Source organism: Dermacentor albipictus, chromosome 9, assembly GCF_038994185.2.
Source record: "Dermacentor albipictus isolate Rhodes 1998 colony chromosome 9, USDA_Dalb.pri_finalv2, whole genome shotgun sequence".
Lineage (NCBI taxonomy): Eukaryota > Metazoa > Arthropoda > Arachnida > Ixodida > Ixodidae > Dermacentor > Dermacentor albipictus.
In genome coordinates, this window is record NC_091829.1 from 10,054,681 (window position 1) to 10,074,687 (window position 20,007).

Here is a 20,007-nt window from a genome sequence, read left to right on the forward strand (position 1 = left end):
CTGTTCTCGCCAAACTGTACCTTACTATACCACATAAGTTTCCCGTAAATTCAGCTGCATTTCACCATGTACGAGTCGTCACTCAGCACATTTGCTCTCAAGCAATAAGCTCAGGATTGATAATAGGCTCAGGTGAAACCTGCAAAAGCTTGCATCCTCGCTGTTTGCAAACCCGTGCCCCTTGATACGGAGATGCTGGCTTTCTTGCAAAGCTTAGACGTTCAGTGGCTAAGCATGTCTTACAGCCGAAATTTCATCTGAAATTTCGACGAAATTTCAGGTGAAATTCGGCCCTGAAAGCATCCCCGACAAGTGTTTTTGGTGCTGTGCCAAGTTCGTCATCAGTGCTAAGAGTACTGTCAGCCTATACTTCGAGGGGTTCAATGCCAGGACGAGCTTAGTCTCGAGAAAGCGAAACTGTCTCCGTAAGTGATCGCACGAGATACATCATCTGTGAGCTTGTTTGTGATTAAGTACTTCTTACAAGGCCGCACAACCATTTCATTCATGGACGGTACCAGGCCACTACAAGGTCAACAGAGCCGTCTAACCGGCCTTACCAAAGGGCCGGTTGGAAGGTCTGGTCCTGCCATCTGCGAATCGTTGAGTTCGAGCCATCAAGCCACAGCGGAATTTCCCTCCTTCTTGGCCATCAAAATTGCTCAACTCTCACAGTGGGTGTCACGTAGAATGTGCTACGTTACCATAACGTCGCAAATAAATGGAGTCTAAGTGCGAGGGACCACAGGGTACTGCAGCACCATAACCGTAAGACGTGTCACAAATGCAGTGAAACCAACTACAGTTGCCGACCGTTTATTCAGGCCTCACGGGGACTGCGGAAATGTCTGAATAAACAGGTGTCTGAAAAAGCAGCTTAAGAAGAAAAAAAGCAAATTCTTTATTTCTATGCACTTATTCAGGCTCAGCAGTAGGCTTGAAGAAATTGTGAACGCGCCGTTGCGTGCTGTTCCGTTTACGTGCAATCAGATAAGCCTGAATCTCGGTTACTATCTAGATAAGCCTGAATCTCGGTCACTATAGGCGGCTGAAAGCACAGTCACTGCTTGTACACACTCAGCATGCGACGGCAGCGTAGCACATGATGCGTCATCTTCGACTCGGAGTCATCGTTCGGCGGTGCAGCAGAAACCTGAGGAATGATCTCGCCGTCGTCGAGTTCTGCACATGTCAGTACAGCAGTGTCAGCACCTGTGAAACTGTCAAATGAGACGGTGTCCAGAATCGCAATGCTAGGAAGAACATTTTCGGCTTCAGTAGGGAGCATATCGGAAGGCGACAAATCCTAGGCCTCCCAGCACCCGCTTTCCGGCATTCCCCAGCGTAGTCTGTGCGGGCACTGTTGGCGCAATTAGACACTTGACGCACTGTTTCCGTATGCTGCGTTGGATCACCGCAACCTCGACACAGCACACAAAGCAAACATCACCGCGCCGTCACGCCGACACCAGTCGCACAAATGAAAAACGTCGCCTACTCGCAGTGCTGTGCACGAAGAAACAAACAAATCAGCTGCTGGATTGTCTTGACATGGCTTACTAAGCTGAGACCGGAACTCCTGTAGCAATGGCTGTAGCCACAAACCAGGCAGAAACGATGATGATGAGCAAAGATTTGCAGTAGCGCCACTTCGTGGGGCAGCAAGTCGAATCATGCACCAGTCAGGGTCGTTGCATGGTGCTCTCGATCGAGTTAGCTCAAGGAGTGTCTGAAAAATCAGACGGGAGGTTGCAAGGTGTCCGAACTTTCAGCAGTTTTTATACATTATGGTCTATGGTGAGAATGGCGGTGCCGCGAATCAGACCGAATAATCGAGCATGTCCGAATTTTTTGAGTCTGAAAATTCAGTCGGCGACTGTACAGTGAAACTAGTTGGCCGGAGCTCGGGAAAAACTATGGATTAAACAATAGTACATACTGCTTAACCGAAATAGCATGAGGTCGCCCACTTTCCTGTCATAAATGGAACTCGGAGAGAGTGTGTTGAAAGGGCAGAAAACATGCAGTATTTAGTCACTTCATGCAACACAAGTCTGTTATTTTCGTTTGATGCTGTGGTAGCCTAGCAGCGACAACAGCAGCTTCAAACTTACTTAAACTGCGAGCCAGCTTTTCTGCCAGTCCCCTCTTCTCGGCAAGCACCTGCTTGAGGCTGATGTAACTTGCAACTTCTGCCACTGTCGGGCCTGAATTGCCCATACTGTCGCTTTCCGTGTCATCCTCATCACTGTCGTTAAGTGACACTTTGGCAATAACAGAGACAACGATGGTGAAAAGTCAGAACTTTATAGCCAACATCTTTTCGCGGTTGCAGCAGCACTGTTGAGCAACTTCTTCAAATTCCAAATGCCACACGCATAGTAAACGGTAGATCCCTCTTGCATGCCAACACCAGCTTATTCGCGCCACATTCAATACCACGAATGATGTCCAATTTTTCTTTTATGCTGAGCACTCGATTTTTGTACGAGCTTCGGCATGACGCGAGTCCTAGCTTTCATGACGCCACAACACAGGCCACAATGCTCTCTGACATGGCGCCGAAATGATGTTGATGTTGTTGTGGCTTCACCCTTCCAAGTGCACCCTGCATTTGTGCCTGAAGCCGTTCTGATCTGCGGGGCTCATTGTTCTGCCTGGCCGACCTACTGCTATGATTGTGCGACGAAAATGGAAACAGTGCGTGTTTACCAATATGTATGCACTAAGCTGGTACGGTTTATGCGGATACAAAGTGCATTATGTTCAATGGATGCTGAGTCATTGATTTGACTTCACTACTTTTAAAACGAAACTACTGTTTAAACAGATACGGTTTAAAAAGGTTTTACTGTACAGTGAAAATGGTGTCGATTCCAACAAAAATCAAGTTTGGCTTCGGTCTACCTGTCTATGGATTGAATTGAGACTAAACGTACAGGTTGCCAGCGTAAGACTAATTATGGGATATTTGTTTTAAAGTTCCGGATTTTGCTGTTATTCGAATGTAACGCGAGAGATGAGTTCAAGCAACGAAAATAATGAAAAGAACTCGCATTATAATCGAGTAAATACAGTAATCTGCAGCAAGAGAAAAGTTTGAGCCAAGATGTTTGGCGCCTTTATGCACATTCACGCCACATAATCTCAGGTATCAAGCCACAGCGCAAAGCATTCGCTCATATTGTGTCAGCAAGTGTTTGTGGTCATTGAGTGCTGTCATCTATCTAAATACACAAAACACATCAAGAATAAGCATAATCAACAAAAATAAAACATATTTTGCAGAATTTTTATAGCAATAGAGGGCAGACCCCCAGGCAGGAAACTGGAAGTGGGCTTCACCTCAAGCCACCTCAGGCTTCATTTTCAGTTTGTATCGGCAGCTCTCATCATATGTGAACCATAGGCGCACATTTGAGTTGCTTTACATCACATGTGTGACACCACTTCAGCTGCATATGTTGCATCGGCCTGTCTCCTCTGACCTTGCTTGCACAAGACAGTGAGTCGCGTACCAAACTTCTACTTCGTCCAGTGTTGCTGCTCTAAACCAACAAATGACGCTTGCTGCCTGTCATTCAGTTTTGGCTGAAGACATTTAGCTAGAAACTTCATACTCAATACTTAAACTCAGTAAGAAAAAAATTCTTTTTTGGTATGTTGCCTGTAGGCAACACTCGTCAATAAAGGGTTAACAAGTACGCTGTCACGCGCACACAACTAAACGTGAACACATCTCGCTCGATGACCACGAAAACTTGCTGAAAAACGCTGGAGTGAGGAATCGTGGCAGTAGAGCGAGTGAATTGATCTTTGTACAGCTCTCGCTTCAATGCCAATGAAACGTAGAAAGCACATCTCATACGAAGCTACCGGCACTGTGCACACTCTGCAAACATCGCAGATCGCTTTGAAGATGACGCCAATGCGGGCGCGTGCTTTGGCCACGTCGCAGATTGCTTTCAAGATACCGCGCCCTCATGGCCGTGCCGTAAGCAGCAGCTGCCGAAGAAGAACGTCTTCCCCTCCCCTCCTTAGCACCTGACCCACATGCCTCACACGCTACAGGAGAAGGTGCGCATTCGCCCTGCCTTTCTCGCTTGCACAAGCAAGATTGAGCAGCGTTCGCGGGGTCACTCTCGCTTGCTTTCACTCGCACATACAGCGTACGGCGATGATTTTATCACCCTTGAGCTTTATACGGAACCTCACGGGACAGAAGCGACATGCAACAGAGGCGTTGGTCATGCCTGTTCAGGCGCAAATGCATCTCTCTCTAGTCAGGCCTAAACATAGGGCCACGGATGGAAAAAGCAAAGCCGTGCGGCAACGCCAGCGTCGCCAATGTGCTTCCACATATTAGCACTCTCCCCATTCATGATGGCGCGGAGTTCGAATTATCGGTGACGGTGCGGATTTCAGTGTGAATTAGCGGGATGTGTTGCATATTGCTTTCAATACATTGCTGAGCAGACCATGGCGGCTATTTCGAATTATCCAAATTTTCTAATTAACAAGCTTTTACTGTAGTCATACACTCATCATTTCAGAATCATGATCTCATCGATTTCTTACCGTCGTCATAGCCGATTCGTCGTTACTGCATCATCGTCATGCTGTCATCCTCATGACCAACCTTGGGGAGGAAGTGTTATAGCCAAGTGAGACTGTATACCGGAGACAGTGTATGTCTCGTGTAGCCAAAGCAAGGAAGTCAAGGACAAATATCCATATTTCTTTACACTTTTGTTTTAATTTGTGGGCTGTATAAGTGCTGTGGGCACTAAACCCGGTCAGCCATGGCATCCAAGATTTATGGCACTGCGCGACACAACATATGCAAATCTTGGACACCATGAGCCATGCCGACGCTTTTCTCTCAGCACTATCTACACCACACGGGCTGGCATTCGTAACCACGCTGTTGTGGCCTTACCTTCTTGTGATTATTTCATAAGTCCTTAGTGACAAGATACTGTCTACCAGAAATGTTCTGGGAATTTGTGAAAATATTTTTACTGCCGAAACCGTAAAAATTCAAATTAACGAAACTTTGATTTTTTGCTGCAAGTACAACTTTGTTATATTGAGGTTTGACTTTGTATGAAGCTTATTTATGCCATACAGCATGTATTGCACTGTATTCACCACATAATTATTAATTTCTGCTCGAGATAAAAGTTGGATTCCATTGCATCATTTATGTACTTACTTGCAGATGCTTGCCATTAATCAAATATACGACCAGGAGTTGTTGTTTAGCAACCTCGCTCCATTGTTAAGACCGTACAGTTAGCATTTTACCCGCTGTCTCATTTTCTGTGCCAGCACAGGACAGGGTGTGTAAACTTGAAACTGCGTGCTGTGTGCTTTCAAGCACCTTTGCCTTTTTATAACCCACATCGCAGTGTACATGAATATGGTTGATAGTACTGGCAGACATGCACTTGCAGTAGCACATGTGACATAGTAATGACCAGTTCACATGCTCACTGCATTTCACATTGCCTGCTCTACGGGGCTATTACCCTGTTGCACACTCTGGTGGTTGTAGTGTTCATGCCATGAAGAAAGCTGTGCCACTTTTAATGAACTCCAGGAAGAGACATGGCCATGAAATGCCTTGTAGCTTAGCATATTTGTACAGTAAAACCTCGTTAAACCGTACCCGCTTAAACAGTAGTTGGTTTTAAGAGTAGTAAAATCAAAATCCGAATCAGCAGCCATTGAACATAATGCGTTTTGTATCCACATAAACCGTACCAGCTTATTGCGTATGTATCGGTTAACACGTAGGGTTTCCACTTTTCGTCGCGCAAACACAGCGCTCCGTCATCTCCATCGGGTTGCCCGGCAGAACAACAAGCCTCACAGATGTGGCCGCCCTGGCTGACGTGGTAGCCGACTCTGTGTGTGCAGCAGAACCATGGATCCGAACGGCCTCCAAGTGCCCTGTGCATTTGCGCGTGATGCCACATCAACATCATTTTGGCACCATGCCAGAGAGCGTTGTGGCGCCCTGAAAACAAGGACTCGCATCATGCCGAAGCTCGGATAAAGAAGACGCCAGGTGCTCAGCATAGAAGAAAAATTATACATTGTTTGTGTTATCGAAAGTGACACGAAGTCGACACTGACACGCGACAGGGATCTACTGTTGACTACAGTGTGTGGCATTTGGAATGCGAAGCAGCAGTTTCTCGGCCTGCGACTGCGAAGAGATGTCGGCTACGAGGTTCGACTTTTCGCCATCATTGCCTCCGTTGTTGCCGAAGAGTCGCCTAGCAACAGTGATAAGGACGACACGGAAAGCGACAGCATGGGCGATTCAGGCACGACAGTGGCAGAAGCTGCGCGTTACGTCAGCCTCATGAATGCAATCAACGTGACGACAACAGCTTCCCGCAATTAAAAAGGCACCCCGCGACATCTGCAGTGCTACCGTGCCCATGCACGGAGAATATGCAATGCCAACGAGGAATCTGTCATGCAAGTGTTTGCCGAGAAGAGGGAGCTGGCTGAAGAGGTGTCTCACAGCTTCAGTAAGTTTGAGGCCACGGTCGTCGCTGTGAGGCCGCTGCGGCATCAAATGGAAATAACTTTTGTCACGCAAAGCGAATAAATACTGCATGTTTTTTTCCCCTTTCATCGCACTCTCTCCGAGTTCTGTTTTTGACAGGTAAGTGGGCGATCTCATGCTATTTCCGTTAAGCAGTAGTACCGTTTAGTACATACTTTTCCCGAGCTCCAGCCAACTACAGTTTAATGAGGTTTCACTGTATCGCATTTGCCGTCATAGTTGAAATATTTACATTTACAGAGTTAGCTTGTGTGCATGCATATCATGGGAGTTGCAATGACAATTTTGCAGTAACAATGAATAATAAAGCCCTGCAGATATCTGCTTTTTGTGCATGGCTTACATTTTTTTTTTTTTTCCACAGCATCACTTCATGACCTTTTTTTTTAAAAAAAAAAATGTGCGGGTCTCTTCCTCCATCCCCTTCATGTCACATTCTTGGTTGCGTTATTTACATGCAAATACTACAATTAGAACTTGTGAGCAAGCAATAACTTTTGACGTTATGTAGTATGTATCTGAATCTTCATGTGTGCAACGCCCCACTTGTGCAGATTGGGCCTGGCGTACGCGGGATCCAACCACAGTGAGGTCATTCCTCTGCTGCTGCCCGTTTTCACAGATCCAAAGTCCACAATGGAGGTCGGTGTCTGGCTTGTTCTGTCCATTGCGATTTTGGTTTTTCATTTCGTTGTTTTGTTATTCTGGCTGTGAAACAGCCAGTGCGTTAAAGGGACACTAAAGGTTACTATTAAGTCAACGTGGACTGTTGAAATACCATCACAGAAACCTCGAAACGCTTGTTTCGTGGCAAAGAGAGACTTATTTTAAGAGAAAATGCGTTCTGAAGCGTCCGTGTACCTCCAGCGCTGTTCAAATCGCCCGCCCTCCGATCGAGGAGAACTGACATCATGGTCTCATAGTGACGTTGCGCCATCAGTGAGTAGAACGGCGTCCGCAGACGGCGCTACGGCTTTTCTGCGCAAAACGCAAACGTGCGGCCAGAAACAGAGCCAAGACAGAGCCGACAGCAGAGCGAAAGCGGGAGTATGGTGGCTAGCGGAAGGAGAAACTAATTACGTCCCACATTACGTCCCACGGCACACGGAAAGTCCGTTTTCGTTAATTTATAGGCTGCGGCGAGCTCGCAGCGTGGTCGGCGTGGTCTGTGAGAAGTGACGAGCCTTTCCGCACTTGCAACAGGGCATAAAAAAGTGCGAATCGACGCAAAACTCGGCCTAGAAACGTGCTTCGCCATAGCCGACCCAGATGTCGTTTCCCGCACCGCCACCAGGCGCCGCTACTATACCTCAAGCTCCAGCGCAAGACGCCCATAAGCTGGTACTTCATTCTATGACGCAAACTTCGACGCTCATCGCAATGGACCCTGACACCGACAGATTGGCTCGCGATGGTGGGCTCAACTTCAGCGATTTGAGCACCAACGAGCGCGACCTGCTGCTGAGGGCTCGCACTGCCGGCGTCGTTGCGTACTACGACGGCGGCCTCGACACCAGCTCTCCGGAGCGGGAAAGCAACGAGGGCTTCCCACGACATCACATGGACGTGGCATTCTCGCTGCTTGTTCCAAATGAAAGTTTCGCGAGCCAGCAGAACCCTCACAGCACGACGCGATAACGCAAGTACTGAAACTCCAAAGCGTGCGCGGCGCAGAGTCGTGCGCGCAGAGTCGAGCGAAAACGAAACCTTTCGACCACCCATACTACTGAAGGGTAACGTCAAAATCTTATTTTTTGTTAGAATCAAGTAGACGTAGACAAGTAGCATTTTCTTCCGTCTTATAATCGAATGAAATGATATTTTTAATACGAGCAGTTGAGCATTAGTAACATAAATTACGGGGAGACCTTTCGTCATCGGTTTAGTACCGGAATGTCGCTGGGGGGTCTCAAATCGTGTCATGCATTTACCTCAATTTCTCGGTTACTAAAGCTCTGTTCGCGATTATATTGACGCCTTAGATGTTCTAGAACATTGCTCTACCACTTTAACTTGACTTTCTGGTAACCTTTAGTGTCCCTTTAAATGCAGTGGTTTTCTTTGCAAGCACAGATTCTGTATAAAACTGGCATGTCTGATAAAAATTACATGTCTAATATTCTCATATCAGTGCATGACATCTAATGCAGTTGTTTGCATTTGCAATAAATTTGCAGGCATAAGGTAGCATTGGGAGTAACTGAAGCTCGCTGGGAGATGCATTTGCTCTGGCAGTGGACATAAAATACTGATGATGATTGTGATTGTAGCCGCATCCAACAGACTGCTGGCTTTGGATGTGCTTTGGATTGCACCCTGTTGCAAGCAAGCAACATTTTTGCAAGTACTTCAGGCCAAAATATCTAAAGGCTCACTTGAAAGAAAAACATGCTGGAAAATGTGTGCTTTGGTTGTATACTGGAGATTAGCTTCTGGTTAACCTCTCCGTCTTTCCTCTTTCTCTGTCTTAAAAAAAAAGAAAGTAAAAACTGGCATAAGCCCACTTAAGGGGAGAGAAGGGTATGAGAAATAACCTTTTTCTTCTTGGCAGAAAGGGCAGAAATTTGGCACCCACACTGTACATTGCAATAAAGAGAAATCTAAAAATTCATTATGATATCTTCATTAGTATTTGTTTTATAAGAATTTACAAGTTCCTTGCTTGTGGAAAGCCTGTCACAGTAACGAAACATGTTAGGGAACTGGGAATACTTTGTATGTTTGCCCACATGTCTAATATGCATCAAGACAGTGTTAAATTGTTTTTTTGGGACTCTATTTGTTGCTCAACATGAGATGCATGTGACTGTGCTTCATGGTATAGAACCATGCAGGTATTGTGAAATAAATAATAATAAAAAGATAAAGAAACATTTCAAGACTGTCTTGATGTACAGCGCAGTTTATGGATCACAGGAAAACAAACAGGATCAAGATCGGTCAAGCCATTGTTATGCTATGCTTTCCACAAGCAAGGTGACCGGCAAAAATAAACACAATTGAGAAAACGGGCTACAAAGTTTTGCAAGCAGTGCAGATTTATTAGAATGCACCAGGGCTGTAATATTCGACATCATAGCTGTCAGGCATCTTCTTGCACCTTTGCCTCATCGTTTGATGGGCTTTTAAAATTTGTACTTGGCCTTGCTAGTCCATCAAATTGAACTTACGTTTAGTTGCAGACACTGCCGAAGCGAGTTGCGAACGCTGCACACTTGCGCTTCTGGCGTCACTGCTGACACAAAACGTGGCTCGAGGTGCGTCTGAATGGTGCAGTGTTTAGGCGATGGTTCGTCCATTGAATTTTTGGTTATCACACTGTAGCTCGTCGACGGTTGGGGCTTGCTCGCAGGCTGCATGTCCATGTCGCACGATGCATCGGAAACAGAGTACACCGTCTTAGCTGGCGATGGTAACCTTCAAACCGCGTCACCTCCAGCAATACGATCTCGGCTAATGATTCACAAGGCCATACGCCGAGGTGCCTTGCATCGACTGTGTTATCAGTGTCGATGGGGCAGGGCGATTGTAGGGTTCGCTGCTGGAGTCACACAGTTCAAGATGACACGTCACATTATCCGCATGTTCAATCGCGTGCTCTGCTTCTCCCGCTAATCGCCGTATTTTTCTCGCCGTAGGAGGCTTGCGTTTCCGTTTTCCGAAGCCGTGCTTTGTCAAACATTTCTTCTCAAACTAGTGACGCTCCATCACTAACCTGGGAGCTCTCAGAAATCCAAATTCTGCATGTCAAGTGTAGATGCCTGCGCGGTTTGCAAAGCAGACAAGTTTGCTCGCTGCTGCAGCAGCTACCAATGGGGAGACACCTTTCAGCTCGGCAGCCAATCGGAAGGGCCCATATGACCACCTCCAGCAGAACCACACTTCTTTTGTGTTTGCACTTTTGTCACAAGATGGCAACGACCAAGGAATTGAGAAGCGGAAGGGTGAAACAAAGAGCTTTCAAACGATGTCGCTTAGAGGCGGGAAAGGTTAGATATGGCTCTGCAAACTGCAGTGATTTTGTGCAATTTAAGTGCTAACATCTGAGCAGTTATTACCCTGTCATTAGTCTAGCTTATTTTTTTTGTGTTTTAGACAGTTACCAGGCACGATTAAATGTTCATGGTATTTTACATGCAACTGCTGCTTAAACCCAGGTGCTGGCTGTGACTTCCATCGCCTGTGGCATGGTGGCAGTCGGCTCGGGCAATGGCGACGTCACCTCAACCATCATGACCGCCCTTCTGGAAAAGTCTGAGGCTGACCTCAAGGACACTTATGCTCGCTTCCTTCCCCTTGGTTTGGGCCTCTGCTACCTAGGTACGAGTGCAGTCTCAGCTCTTGTGTTAGTTGCAACCACTACAGAAATGTTGTGCAATAGACCAGCAGTTCTCAGTGACAAATGGGTTATAGACGCCCATGCAGTAGCGAAAGTGATGGCATAACAAGGGGAAAAGGGGTACAATATATTGCAGCAAGTTCTGTAGCACACTGAATCACTAGATTTCCAACAGCACCCACTGTAGTGGCTTTGGCATTGCACTGCTAAGCACAAGAGCTCGGGATCAAATTCCAGCAACGGTGGTCGCATTTCGATGGGTGGCAAAATGCTAAAGCACCTCTGACTGTGAATTAGGTGCACGTTAAAGAACCCCAAGTGGCCACTATTAATCTGGAGTCTCCACTACAGCATGCCTCTTAATCATGTGGCATGTAAAACCCCAGAATTTGAATACCGTATTTACTCGCATAATGATCGCACATTTTGTCAAAAGAAACTTGACGCAAATTCAGGGGTGTAATCATTACGTGGGTTAAATTCCCGACGAAAAGAAACATTTTCATTTTCCATCCCGCATTTGCTGCGGGATGACAACGGGTCAACAAGCAGCTGGCTGCCACTGTCAGTGCGGGAGACCAAAACAAAAATGGCATGCGGCGGAGCAAGCCGAATGCGCCGAACATGATTATTTTTCTTATCGTGAGTACATTACACGCATTGAAACAGTTTCTTCGGTATCAGTAATGAATAATATAGTTAATATCGGCAAGTTCACGACAATAACCTAGCCATGTCCACTTTGAGGGGACAGAAACAGAGATGGGCGCGCTTAGCTGCCAGTGACGTAGAAACACATGACGGGCATGATGCGGAAACTGCGACATTTGTCTTCACTGCTATCCTAATATGGCACATTTTCACTAATAGTGGCCGAATATCTTAGCTGCGTTACAAGCGTCGGCGTACAAATTCATTAATTCATTGATTACCTGATTTTCTGCAACAGGGAAGCATTCGATTCTGCTGCTACCTCAGTAAGTGAGCAATTCAAACTTTATGGAGGAGGATTAATGTTTACCAATAAATTTCCTCAGCGACGCGTAATTCAGTTTCTTGACATTTCCTTGGTCTTCGAACAAAATCCTGTTTGTTGGCAGTACTCCCCAAGATCTTCAAAGCCGTTGCTAAACTTTCAATCCAAGCATTCTAAAGTAGTAAAAAATAAAATTGCCTCACTGGATCCTGCATGCACAAAATGAGCACCAGTTTTAATGCGCAGGTCCGGCGCCTATTAGAAGCAGGTTATCCTTGTGTAGCAATGGCCACTGTGGCTGAGCGCCTAAAGAAGTCGGTTTCGAGAGGGACGGACGTGATTACAGAAAGCAGTAATAGCAAAAAAAGAGTAGTGGCTATTCCGTAGATTCATTCAATGTCGCACAGGCTTAAAAAAGTTGCAAGTAGATATGATGTTAATGTTGCTTTCACTGCTCCCAATAAGCTAGGTAAGATATGCGCTGCCGTACAGAGGAAGAAGGAGCATGTAAAATGCAAAAAAAGAACAGATATTTGTCCAGTGAAGCACAATAAGAACAACAGTTTTACTGACTGTCGTATGGGTGTGGTTTATAAAATTCCCCTTAGCTGTGGCCAGTTCTACTTAGGGCAGACGGGACGGTGTATCAATCAGAGGCTAATTGAACATAAAAGGTCTTTAACCGGTGGATCGCCTTCTAATCTTTTCCTACACTGCCAAGGTTGTAACTGCACGCCATGGTTAGATGAATGCGCAATATTGTACAGGCATAAGAATGAAGATACGCATCTTCTGGTAGAGGTATGGCATATCTATAATGATGGAAGTGCGTGCGTGAGACAGCCTTCAATTACTTCACATAAGGAAGAGATTAAGTGCCTTGACAGTTATCTCCCACGTAGATTGGCACATGTACCCGACTGACACGTGGTGATACCATTCCTGAGCTTGCACAGATGAGTCTTGTGTCTTCTTTCTTTTTTCGCCTCAGTGCTCCCTTCAATTGATAGTCGGCGTTCGTGTTGTCCGCTTCTCTACTCTTGTGTCCTGTCTGCATGCCTCACCTCTTTTTTGCATAATGGATCGGCGTACGAATAGGGTACACTTCTCACGTATCAGTGTAAACGTGGCCACTATCGTTGCCGCTCGCAATTGGTTGCGTGCCCACGAGTGCAGACGAGAAGAATCGAAAGGCGCCCTTTATGTTGTTGTTGACCAAAACCATTATGAAGCCTACAAATAATAAGGCCAAGGCAAATTTGGTTGTAGCTTTTTTTTTTTTTTTCATGGAAGTGCGGAAAGTGATGAAAGGAATGAAATGGGCATCTACTTAAGGATGTTGGGTTCAAGTAGACTGCTTGGCATGCCTTCAAGAGTCGTTCGCGTAGCATTCGACTGATGGTAAGTGCAATCATCATTAGCTAGACTTGGCACACGCTATATCACTGCGACAAGTTCAGGGTGCGATCATTACATGGGAAAGAGAAAAAAATGGAATTTTGATGACAAAATTCACGGGTGCGATCATTACGTGAGTGCAATCATTATGCAAGTAAATACGGTGAGTTTTTTAAAAATATATTTTCAGCACTTGCTGTTGCTGAAGCATATGAATGTGCGAAAAAATTGTGTGTTGGGAGGGGATGCAGGTTGCAAAATATTTTAACACTGGCTCACCAGAAGTATGATAAGAGAGCACAGTAAAAGCTCGTTAACTCACAACTCGTTAATTTGAAATTTTGGATAATTCGAAGTAGCCGCCGCGTTCCGTCCAGCAATGTATTGAAAGCAATATGTAACACATCCCGCTAATTTACACTGAAATCCGCACCGTCACCAATCATTCGAACTCCGCGCCGTCATGAATGGGCAGAGTGCTAATACCGTATTTACTCGCATAATGATCGCACTCGCGTAATGATCGCACCCCTGAATTTTGTCGTCAAAATTCGATTTTTTTTATTTCCCGTGTAATGATCGCACCCTGAACTTGCCGCAGCGATATGTCGTGTGCCAAGTCTAGCTAATAATGATCGCGCTTACCATCTGTCGAATGCTACGCGGACTTGTCTGCACGCGCCAAACATGCTTAAGTAGATGCCTCATTTCATTACTTTCATCCCTTTCCGCACTTCCATGGCAAAAAGAGGTACAACCAAACTTGCCTTTATTATGGGTAGGCTTTATAATGGTTGCAGTCAACAACAAAAAAGGCGCCTTTCGATTCTTTTCATCTGCACTCGTGAGCACGCAACAAATCGCGCGCGGCAATGATAGTAGTCACGTTTACACTGATACGTTAAAAGTGTACCCTATTCATACGCCGACGCTTGTAACACAGCTAAGATATCCGCCCACCCTTAGCGGAAACGTGCCGTGTTAGGACAGCAGTGAAAACAGATGCCGCACTTTCCGCAGCACGCCGGCCATGGGTTTCTGTCACTGGCAGCTAAGCGCGCCCATCTGTTTCTGTCCCCTCAAAGTGGACATGGCTACGTTAGTGCCACAAACTTGCCGATATTAACGATATTATACATCACTGACACGGAAGAAACTGTTTTAATGCACGTAATGTACTCACTAGAAGAAAAAAAAAGATCGCGTTCGGCGCGTTCGGCATGCTCCGCCGGCCGCCATTTTTGTTTTGGTGTCCCGCACCCACATCCCGCAGCAAACGCAGGACGAAAAAAAAAATTTTTTTTTTTGCGGGAAATTTAACTCGCGTAATGATCGCACCCCTGAATTTGCGTCAATTTTTTCTGACAAAAAAGTGCGATCATTATGCGAGTAAATACGGTATGTGGGAGCACATTGGCGACGCTGGCGTTGCCACACGGCTTTGCTTTTTCCATCCGTGGCCCTATGTTTAGGCCTGACTAGAGAGAGATGCGTTTGCGCCTGAACAGGCATGACCAACGCCTCTGTTGCATGTCGCTTCTGTCCCGTGAGGTTCCGTATAAAGCTCAAGGGTGATAAAATCATCGCCGTACGCTGTATGTGCGAGTGAAAGCAAGCGAGAGTGACCCGGCGAACGCTGCTCAATCTCGCTTGTGCAAGCAAGGAAGGCAGGGCGAATGCGCACCTTCTCCTGTCGCGTGTGAGGCATGTGGGTGAGGTGGAGGGAGCGAGGTAGGGGACGAGAGGACATTCTTCTTCGGCAGCTGCTGCTTACGGCACGGCCATGAGGGCGCCGTATCTTGAAAACAATGTGCGACGTGGCCAAAGCACGCGCCCGCATGGCCGTCATCTTCAAAGAGATGTGCAATGTTTGCAGAGTGTGCATAGTGCCGGTAGCTTCGTATGCGATGTGCTTTTCTACGTTTCATTTGCATTGAAGTAAGAGCTGTACAAAGATCAATTCGCTCGCTCTACTGCCACGATTCCTCACTCCAGCGTTTTTCAGCGAGTTTTCGCGGTCATCGAGCGAGATGTGTTCACGTTTACCTGTGTGTGCGTGACAGCGTACTTGTTAATTTAATTAGTAAGCGAATGTTTACAAATTGATACAGCCGATAAAACTGCTATCCTTGCTCCTTATAGCTACCTATTAATTCGCTATCACAATCGATGCTTCGCTGTTCGGATGAAACTGCGACTTTTTTTTTTCCCCCGCGCCAGTTGGAATGACAGCGCGCGGATGGAGCAAGAGCCATGTTGAGCTTGGGCACATCAGACTGCGTTGGCCACGTCCGGTTACATTGGCTACACCAGAGCTGCAAAGTATTAGACGTCGTTAACGCCAACGTGACATAGCGTGTGGGCATGCGTGCTCAAGCATTGTCGGACTATATATACGCCTTAACCGAGCGATTATTTATTGTGCTAGCGTTAAGGAGCCCGTGCCGCAGAAAATCCGGCGTCGGCGCCTCACGTCGTCGTCTGGCGTCGGACGTCGTTTCAGCTAAAAGATTTTCGAACCACGTATGCGCCTCATGCACCGCCTATAGAGGCGCCACTGAAAGCCACCTAGCGGACGCTTCCAACAGTACATGCGGAAGCAGTAGCAGACGACAACCCTTTGAAAAGCAAGGATGGCTGAAGTTCGCGGCTGCGATTTCTCCTTTGTTCGGGTGCCAGGCTGCTGCTTCTGCGGTGACAGCTGTAGGGAAGATGCTGACCTCTGTGCGAGCGGGTATGAACACGATGTTACCGGTGTTTGGGACAGTATGGTCCACATACGTGCAAGGTGTGTCCCGCAGACAAATGCCATGATCCCCATTTACATAACGTGGAGCTCATGTTCACTAGCCGACAAATTTTGTTGAGTGATGCGATCTCTCGATGGTTTTTTTTTTATTCTACCCTTGCCGCAATGCTGCTTCTGTACCTGTATAATAAGCACCCGTCGTTAGTGCAGACTTATATCAAACAAATCCACAATATCAAACAAATCCACACGGTGTAATCTCTGCATATGCCCTTGTGATTTTTCTGCCGATGAATACATGTGACATCGCAGAATAAGTGCACTCGAAGTCGCCTCAAGAAGAGTAATTGCCAATTTATTGATGGAAACACGTACACTAGCCAACAAAGTCGCCAAACACACGGGTTAATAAAAGCACGTGTTAGTGCTGTACCGCCGATGCAATTCTGCTGCATACGCCGATGAACTACCGTTCCAGCTGCAGTTTGTGCAATTTTAAATTCCCGAAGGGAGCTGCTTGGAAATGTACAAAGCTAAAGACTGACTAACTTTTCAGTACTTTTTTATATTACTAGGGTGAGGTGCCACAGGATATATTTAAAGGCAGAGCAGCGCCAGTCAAAGTAGATGAGTGCTGGCAGCAAGGCCCGGTTTAATCGTCGGCAGCGTAAGTATAAGAAAGAATTCAGTTGAGTACAAAACTCACAAGCAAGAAGGGACTACGTTGTGAAACAAAGAAATCACTCGGCGGGTTAAGTTTGCTCAGGCATCATCGAGGTGTGATGACTTCCCAAACGGGACGCGAACTTTTCAGCGAGAAATGGAACAAAAATACCATATGCAGCATCTATTAGCAATTCTCGCCCTGAACTACCTATTTTGTAAACACATTTCCAAAAACGCAAACAGTATCTACGATGCCCTTGGTCGAAAAGAATAAAGCTGTTAAAGAAGCACTTCCTTGGTATCATTCCGATAAGACGCAGCATGATTTATACCCTTTACAAACAAGGCAGGGTGAAAACTTCGCAGCTCAACATAATCGACAAGAGTTATGCATGGAGTAACTAGCAACAGTTAAACATGTGCGAAGCCACGCATAAAATAGATGTAAAAATATGAAGTGCGCGACAGCTGGTGCGAGGATTTACCACGCCACATGAAACCAACAATTTCAGTTCTTTCAAACTTCAGCAGCTTTAACCTACAATGCAATGCGCTCGTACAATCGTGCTGCCTAGCTAGCGCAACGTGGTAAAGAAGCGGAAAAATATATAAGCGGCAAACAGCATTCCGAACTTTAGCGAAATGCCTTTAAACCTCATGCTGCACTGCAGACGAACTTCGTTGCTCACGCGTCTACTATGACCGAGTGGAAAAAAACACCGACAAGACAAAGGAAAGGATGAGAACAAGAAATTTCCCTTTGAAGCAACGATCCATTTTTGCTACCGTGTCTCCCACTGATGAGGCTTTGCCAGGAAGGATTAGAACCGTATCGCCGGTACATTTTCACCGGTATTTGAGCCCCCCACCCTGCAACAATTCTTCGACATTCCCTGAAGCTTTAGCCACCCCACTCGTGCCAATGGTGTTGCCTATCTTGCTCTGAAAACGTGAATAAGACAGAGAAGCACGATCAACGACACAACAAACTACGGCGCGCGCCAGGCTCCTCTCCCGCGTGTTCTGTGCAAGGCCGCCACCAGTGGCGCGTCCGTCGGCGTGCACGGCGCGTATACCCAGGCCTTCCATGCGACGCAAGAAATTGGCTAAACCAATTAAATTTCTCAAGCTAAAATACGTAGAAAAATTGCAGACTACGACTTGCACACAACGTACAGACATCATAGCTCTTGGATTGTAATTTAACTATACGAGAAAGCATGATTCTGTTATGTGAAAACTCAAAGAAACCCCTTCACACACACAAACCAGCCAGTGCGTTCACAGACCTGCTGCGGCGTCCGCCATGTTGTGTGCGCCTGCGTAATGGGTGTCTTAGGGTCCACAGAACGGCACGCCTGGTTCCTTGCAATAACCCCAACTGGCGGTCGCCTACGCCGCATTGCAGCCCACGCAAGAGGATGCGGTTCCACAACAAAGCTTGCCTTCGTGCATAGCATTGGCAGCAAGCGTTTCCCTGTAAACATTACGGTTACATACGCTCCAGTTGCCAGGAAGTGTGAGAAGCAGTCAGGGATCTTCGAATGCTATCGTGTTCCACTCTTAAAGGGGAAGCTTAAGCATCCTCCAAATTTTTTCTGACTTTCATTAGTTCGAATTATGTATAATTTAAATTTTCGTAGCATCCCCGTGGAATTCGAATTAACGAGCTTTTACTGTAGCAGTTACCACAGAGCTGCTTCAAAAGCATTTTCCAGAGCTTTTAAGCAGACTGCAATATAGTTATCGTGCTCAAATTATTATGTATTTGATTTTGGGGGGACTTGCATGTAGATTGTTCAAAGTCAAACAATGAATTATGAAAGGAAAAGTGTACAAGGCTGCCATTGCTAAAACCCTCTGCTGGGCTACTGGCTTTTGCTGACATTATTTCTTTACCATAGAAAAATGAAAACATGAAACAAGTTATACAGCCTACATTTTATTGATTGATTGCTACCTCACTTTGGCTCCTCTTGTACCTATAACAGGCAAGCAAGAGGGAGCTGAAACAATCACAGCTACTTTAGAGGTATTGCCAGAGCCTTTCAGAAGCATGGCCACTACACTTGTGGACATCTGTGCATATGCTGGTAAGTTCTTACTTTCACACCATCGGTGCCTTTTCTGCAAGCGGTGTTATGCAGTGGCAATACTGACGTGCTTTCAACACTTGCAGGCACTGGCAATGTTTTGAAGATCCAGCATTTGCTGCACATTTGTAGTGAGCATTATGAAGCAAACGAAAAGGTTGGGCAGCGTTTACTGGCTTGCTTTCTTTGACTTGAGTTGATATTTATTGATGTGCGATTGTCAATTTTCGAGGCCGAATTGGATGCGAATTGCCGGATCGTATCAAGTAGTGGTAGAAGCAAATCAAATCAAGTGCTTTTCTAGAATGAAGTGCTGTTCTCCCAATTGATCTTCACATCCTAGTATATTCACAATGTTAGCAAGTTTATGTTATTAAATTGCATGTTATGAAGCACTTACCGCATTTACTCGCATAATGATCACACTTTTTTTAAAAATTGACGCAAATTTAGAGGTGCGATTGTTACGCAGGGTAAATTTTCGGTGAAAAAAAAAATTCATTTTATCATCCCGCATTTGCTGCGAGATGACAACAAACAGGCAGTTGCCGCTGTAACAGTGCAAGACATCAAAACAAAAATGGCGGTCGACAGAGCAAGCCGAACACGCCAAACACGATTTTTTTTCTTCACGTTAGTACATTGCATGTGTTGAAACAGTTTCTTCCATATCAGTAATAAATAATAGCATTAATATCGGCAAGTTTACGGCCCTACTGTAGCCACGTCCATTTTGGGGGGACAGAAAAAGAGATGGGCCCACTCACCTGCCAGTGACATAGAAACACTTGGCGGGCATGCTGCGAAAACTGCCTCGTTTGTCTTCACTACAATCCTAATATGGCAAATAGCTGTGTTATAAGCGCTGGCGTATGAATATGGTACACTTACGTATCAATGTGAACGTGGCTACTCTCGTTGCTGCTTGCGATTTGTTTCATGCCCATGAGTGCAGACAAAAGAAATCATTTTTTTTTTTTTAGCAACCATTATAAAGCCTACAAATAATAAAGCCAAGGCAAGTTTGGTTGTAGATTTCTTTTTTTCTTGGAAGTGCAAAAAGTGACAAAAGGAACAAAATGGGCGCATCTGCTTAAGAATCTATTTGGTACGCGCAGACCGCTTGGTAAGTCTTGGAGAGCCGTTCGCATAGCATTCGACACATGGTAAGCATGATCATCATCAGCTAGACTTGCCACATGA

General features: G+C 45.9%; 1 protein-coding gene across 1 annotated transcript in view; it reads left to right on the top strand.

The window, feature by feature from the left end:
- Rpn1 (regulatory particle non-ATPase 1) overlaps nt 1-20,007 on the top strand; it is a 64,764-nt gene that overhangs the window by 21,893 nt on the left and 22,864 nt on the right. The window contains exons 12-15 of the mRNA XM_070525358.1: nt 7,138-7,225; nt 10,741-10,903; nt 18,703-18,804; nt 18,891-18,961. Coding sequence (XP_070381459.1) covers nt 7,138-7,225; nt 10,741-10,903; nt 18,703-18,804; nt 18,891-18,961 — 424 coding nt within the window. The remainder of the gene's footprint in view (nt 1-7,137; nt 7,226-10,740; nt 10,904-18,702; nt 18,805-18,890; nt 18,962-20,007) is intronic.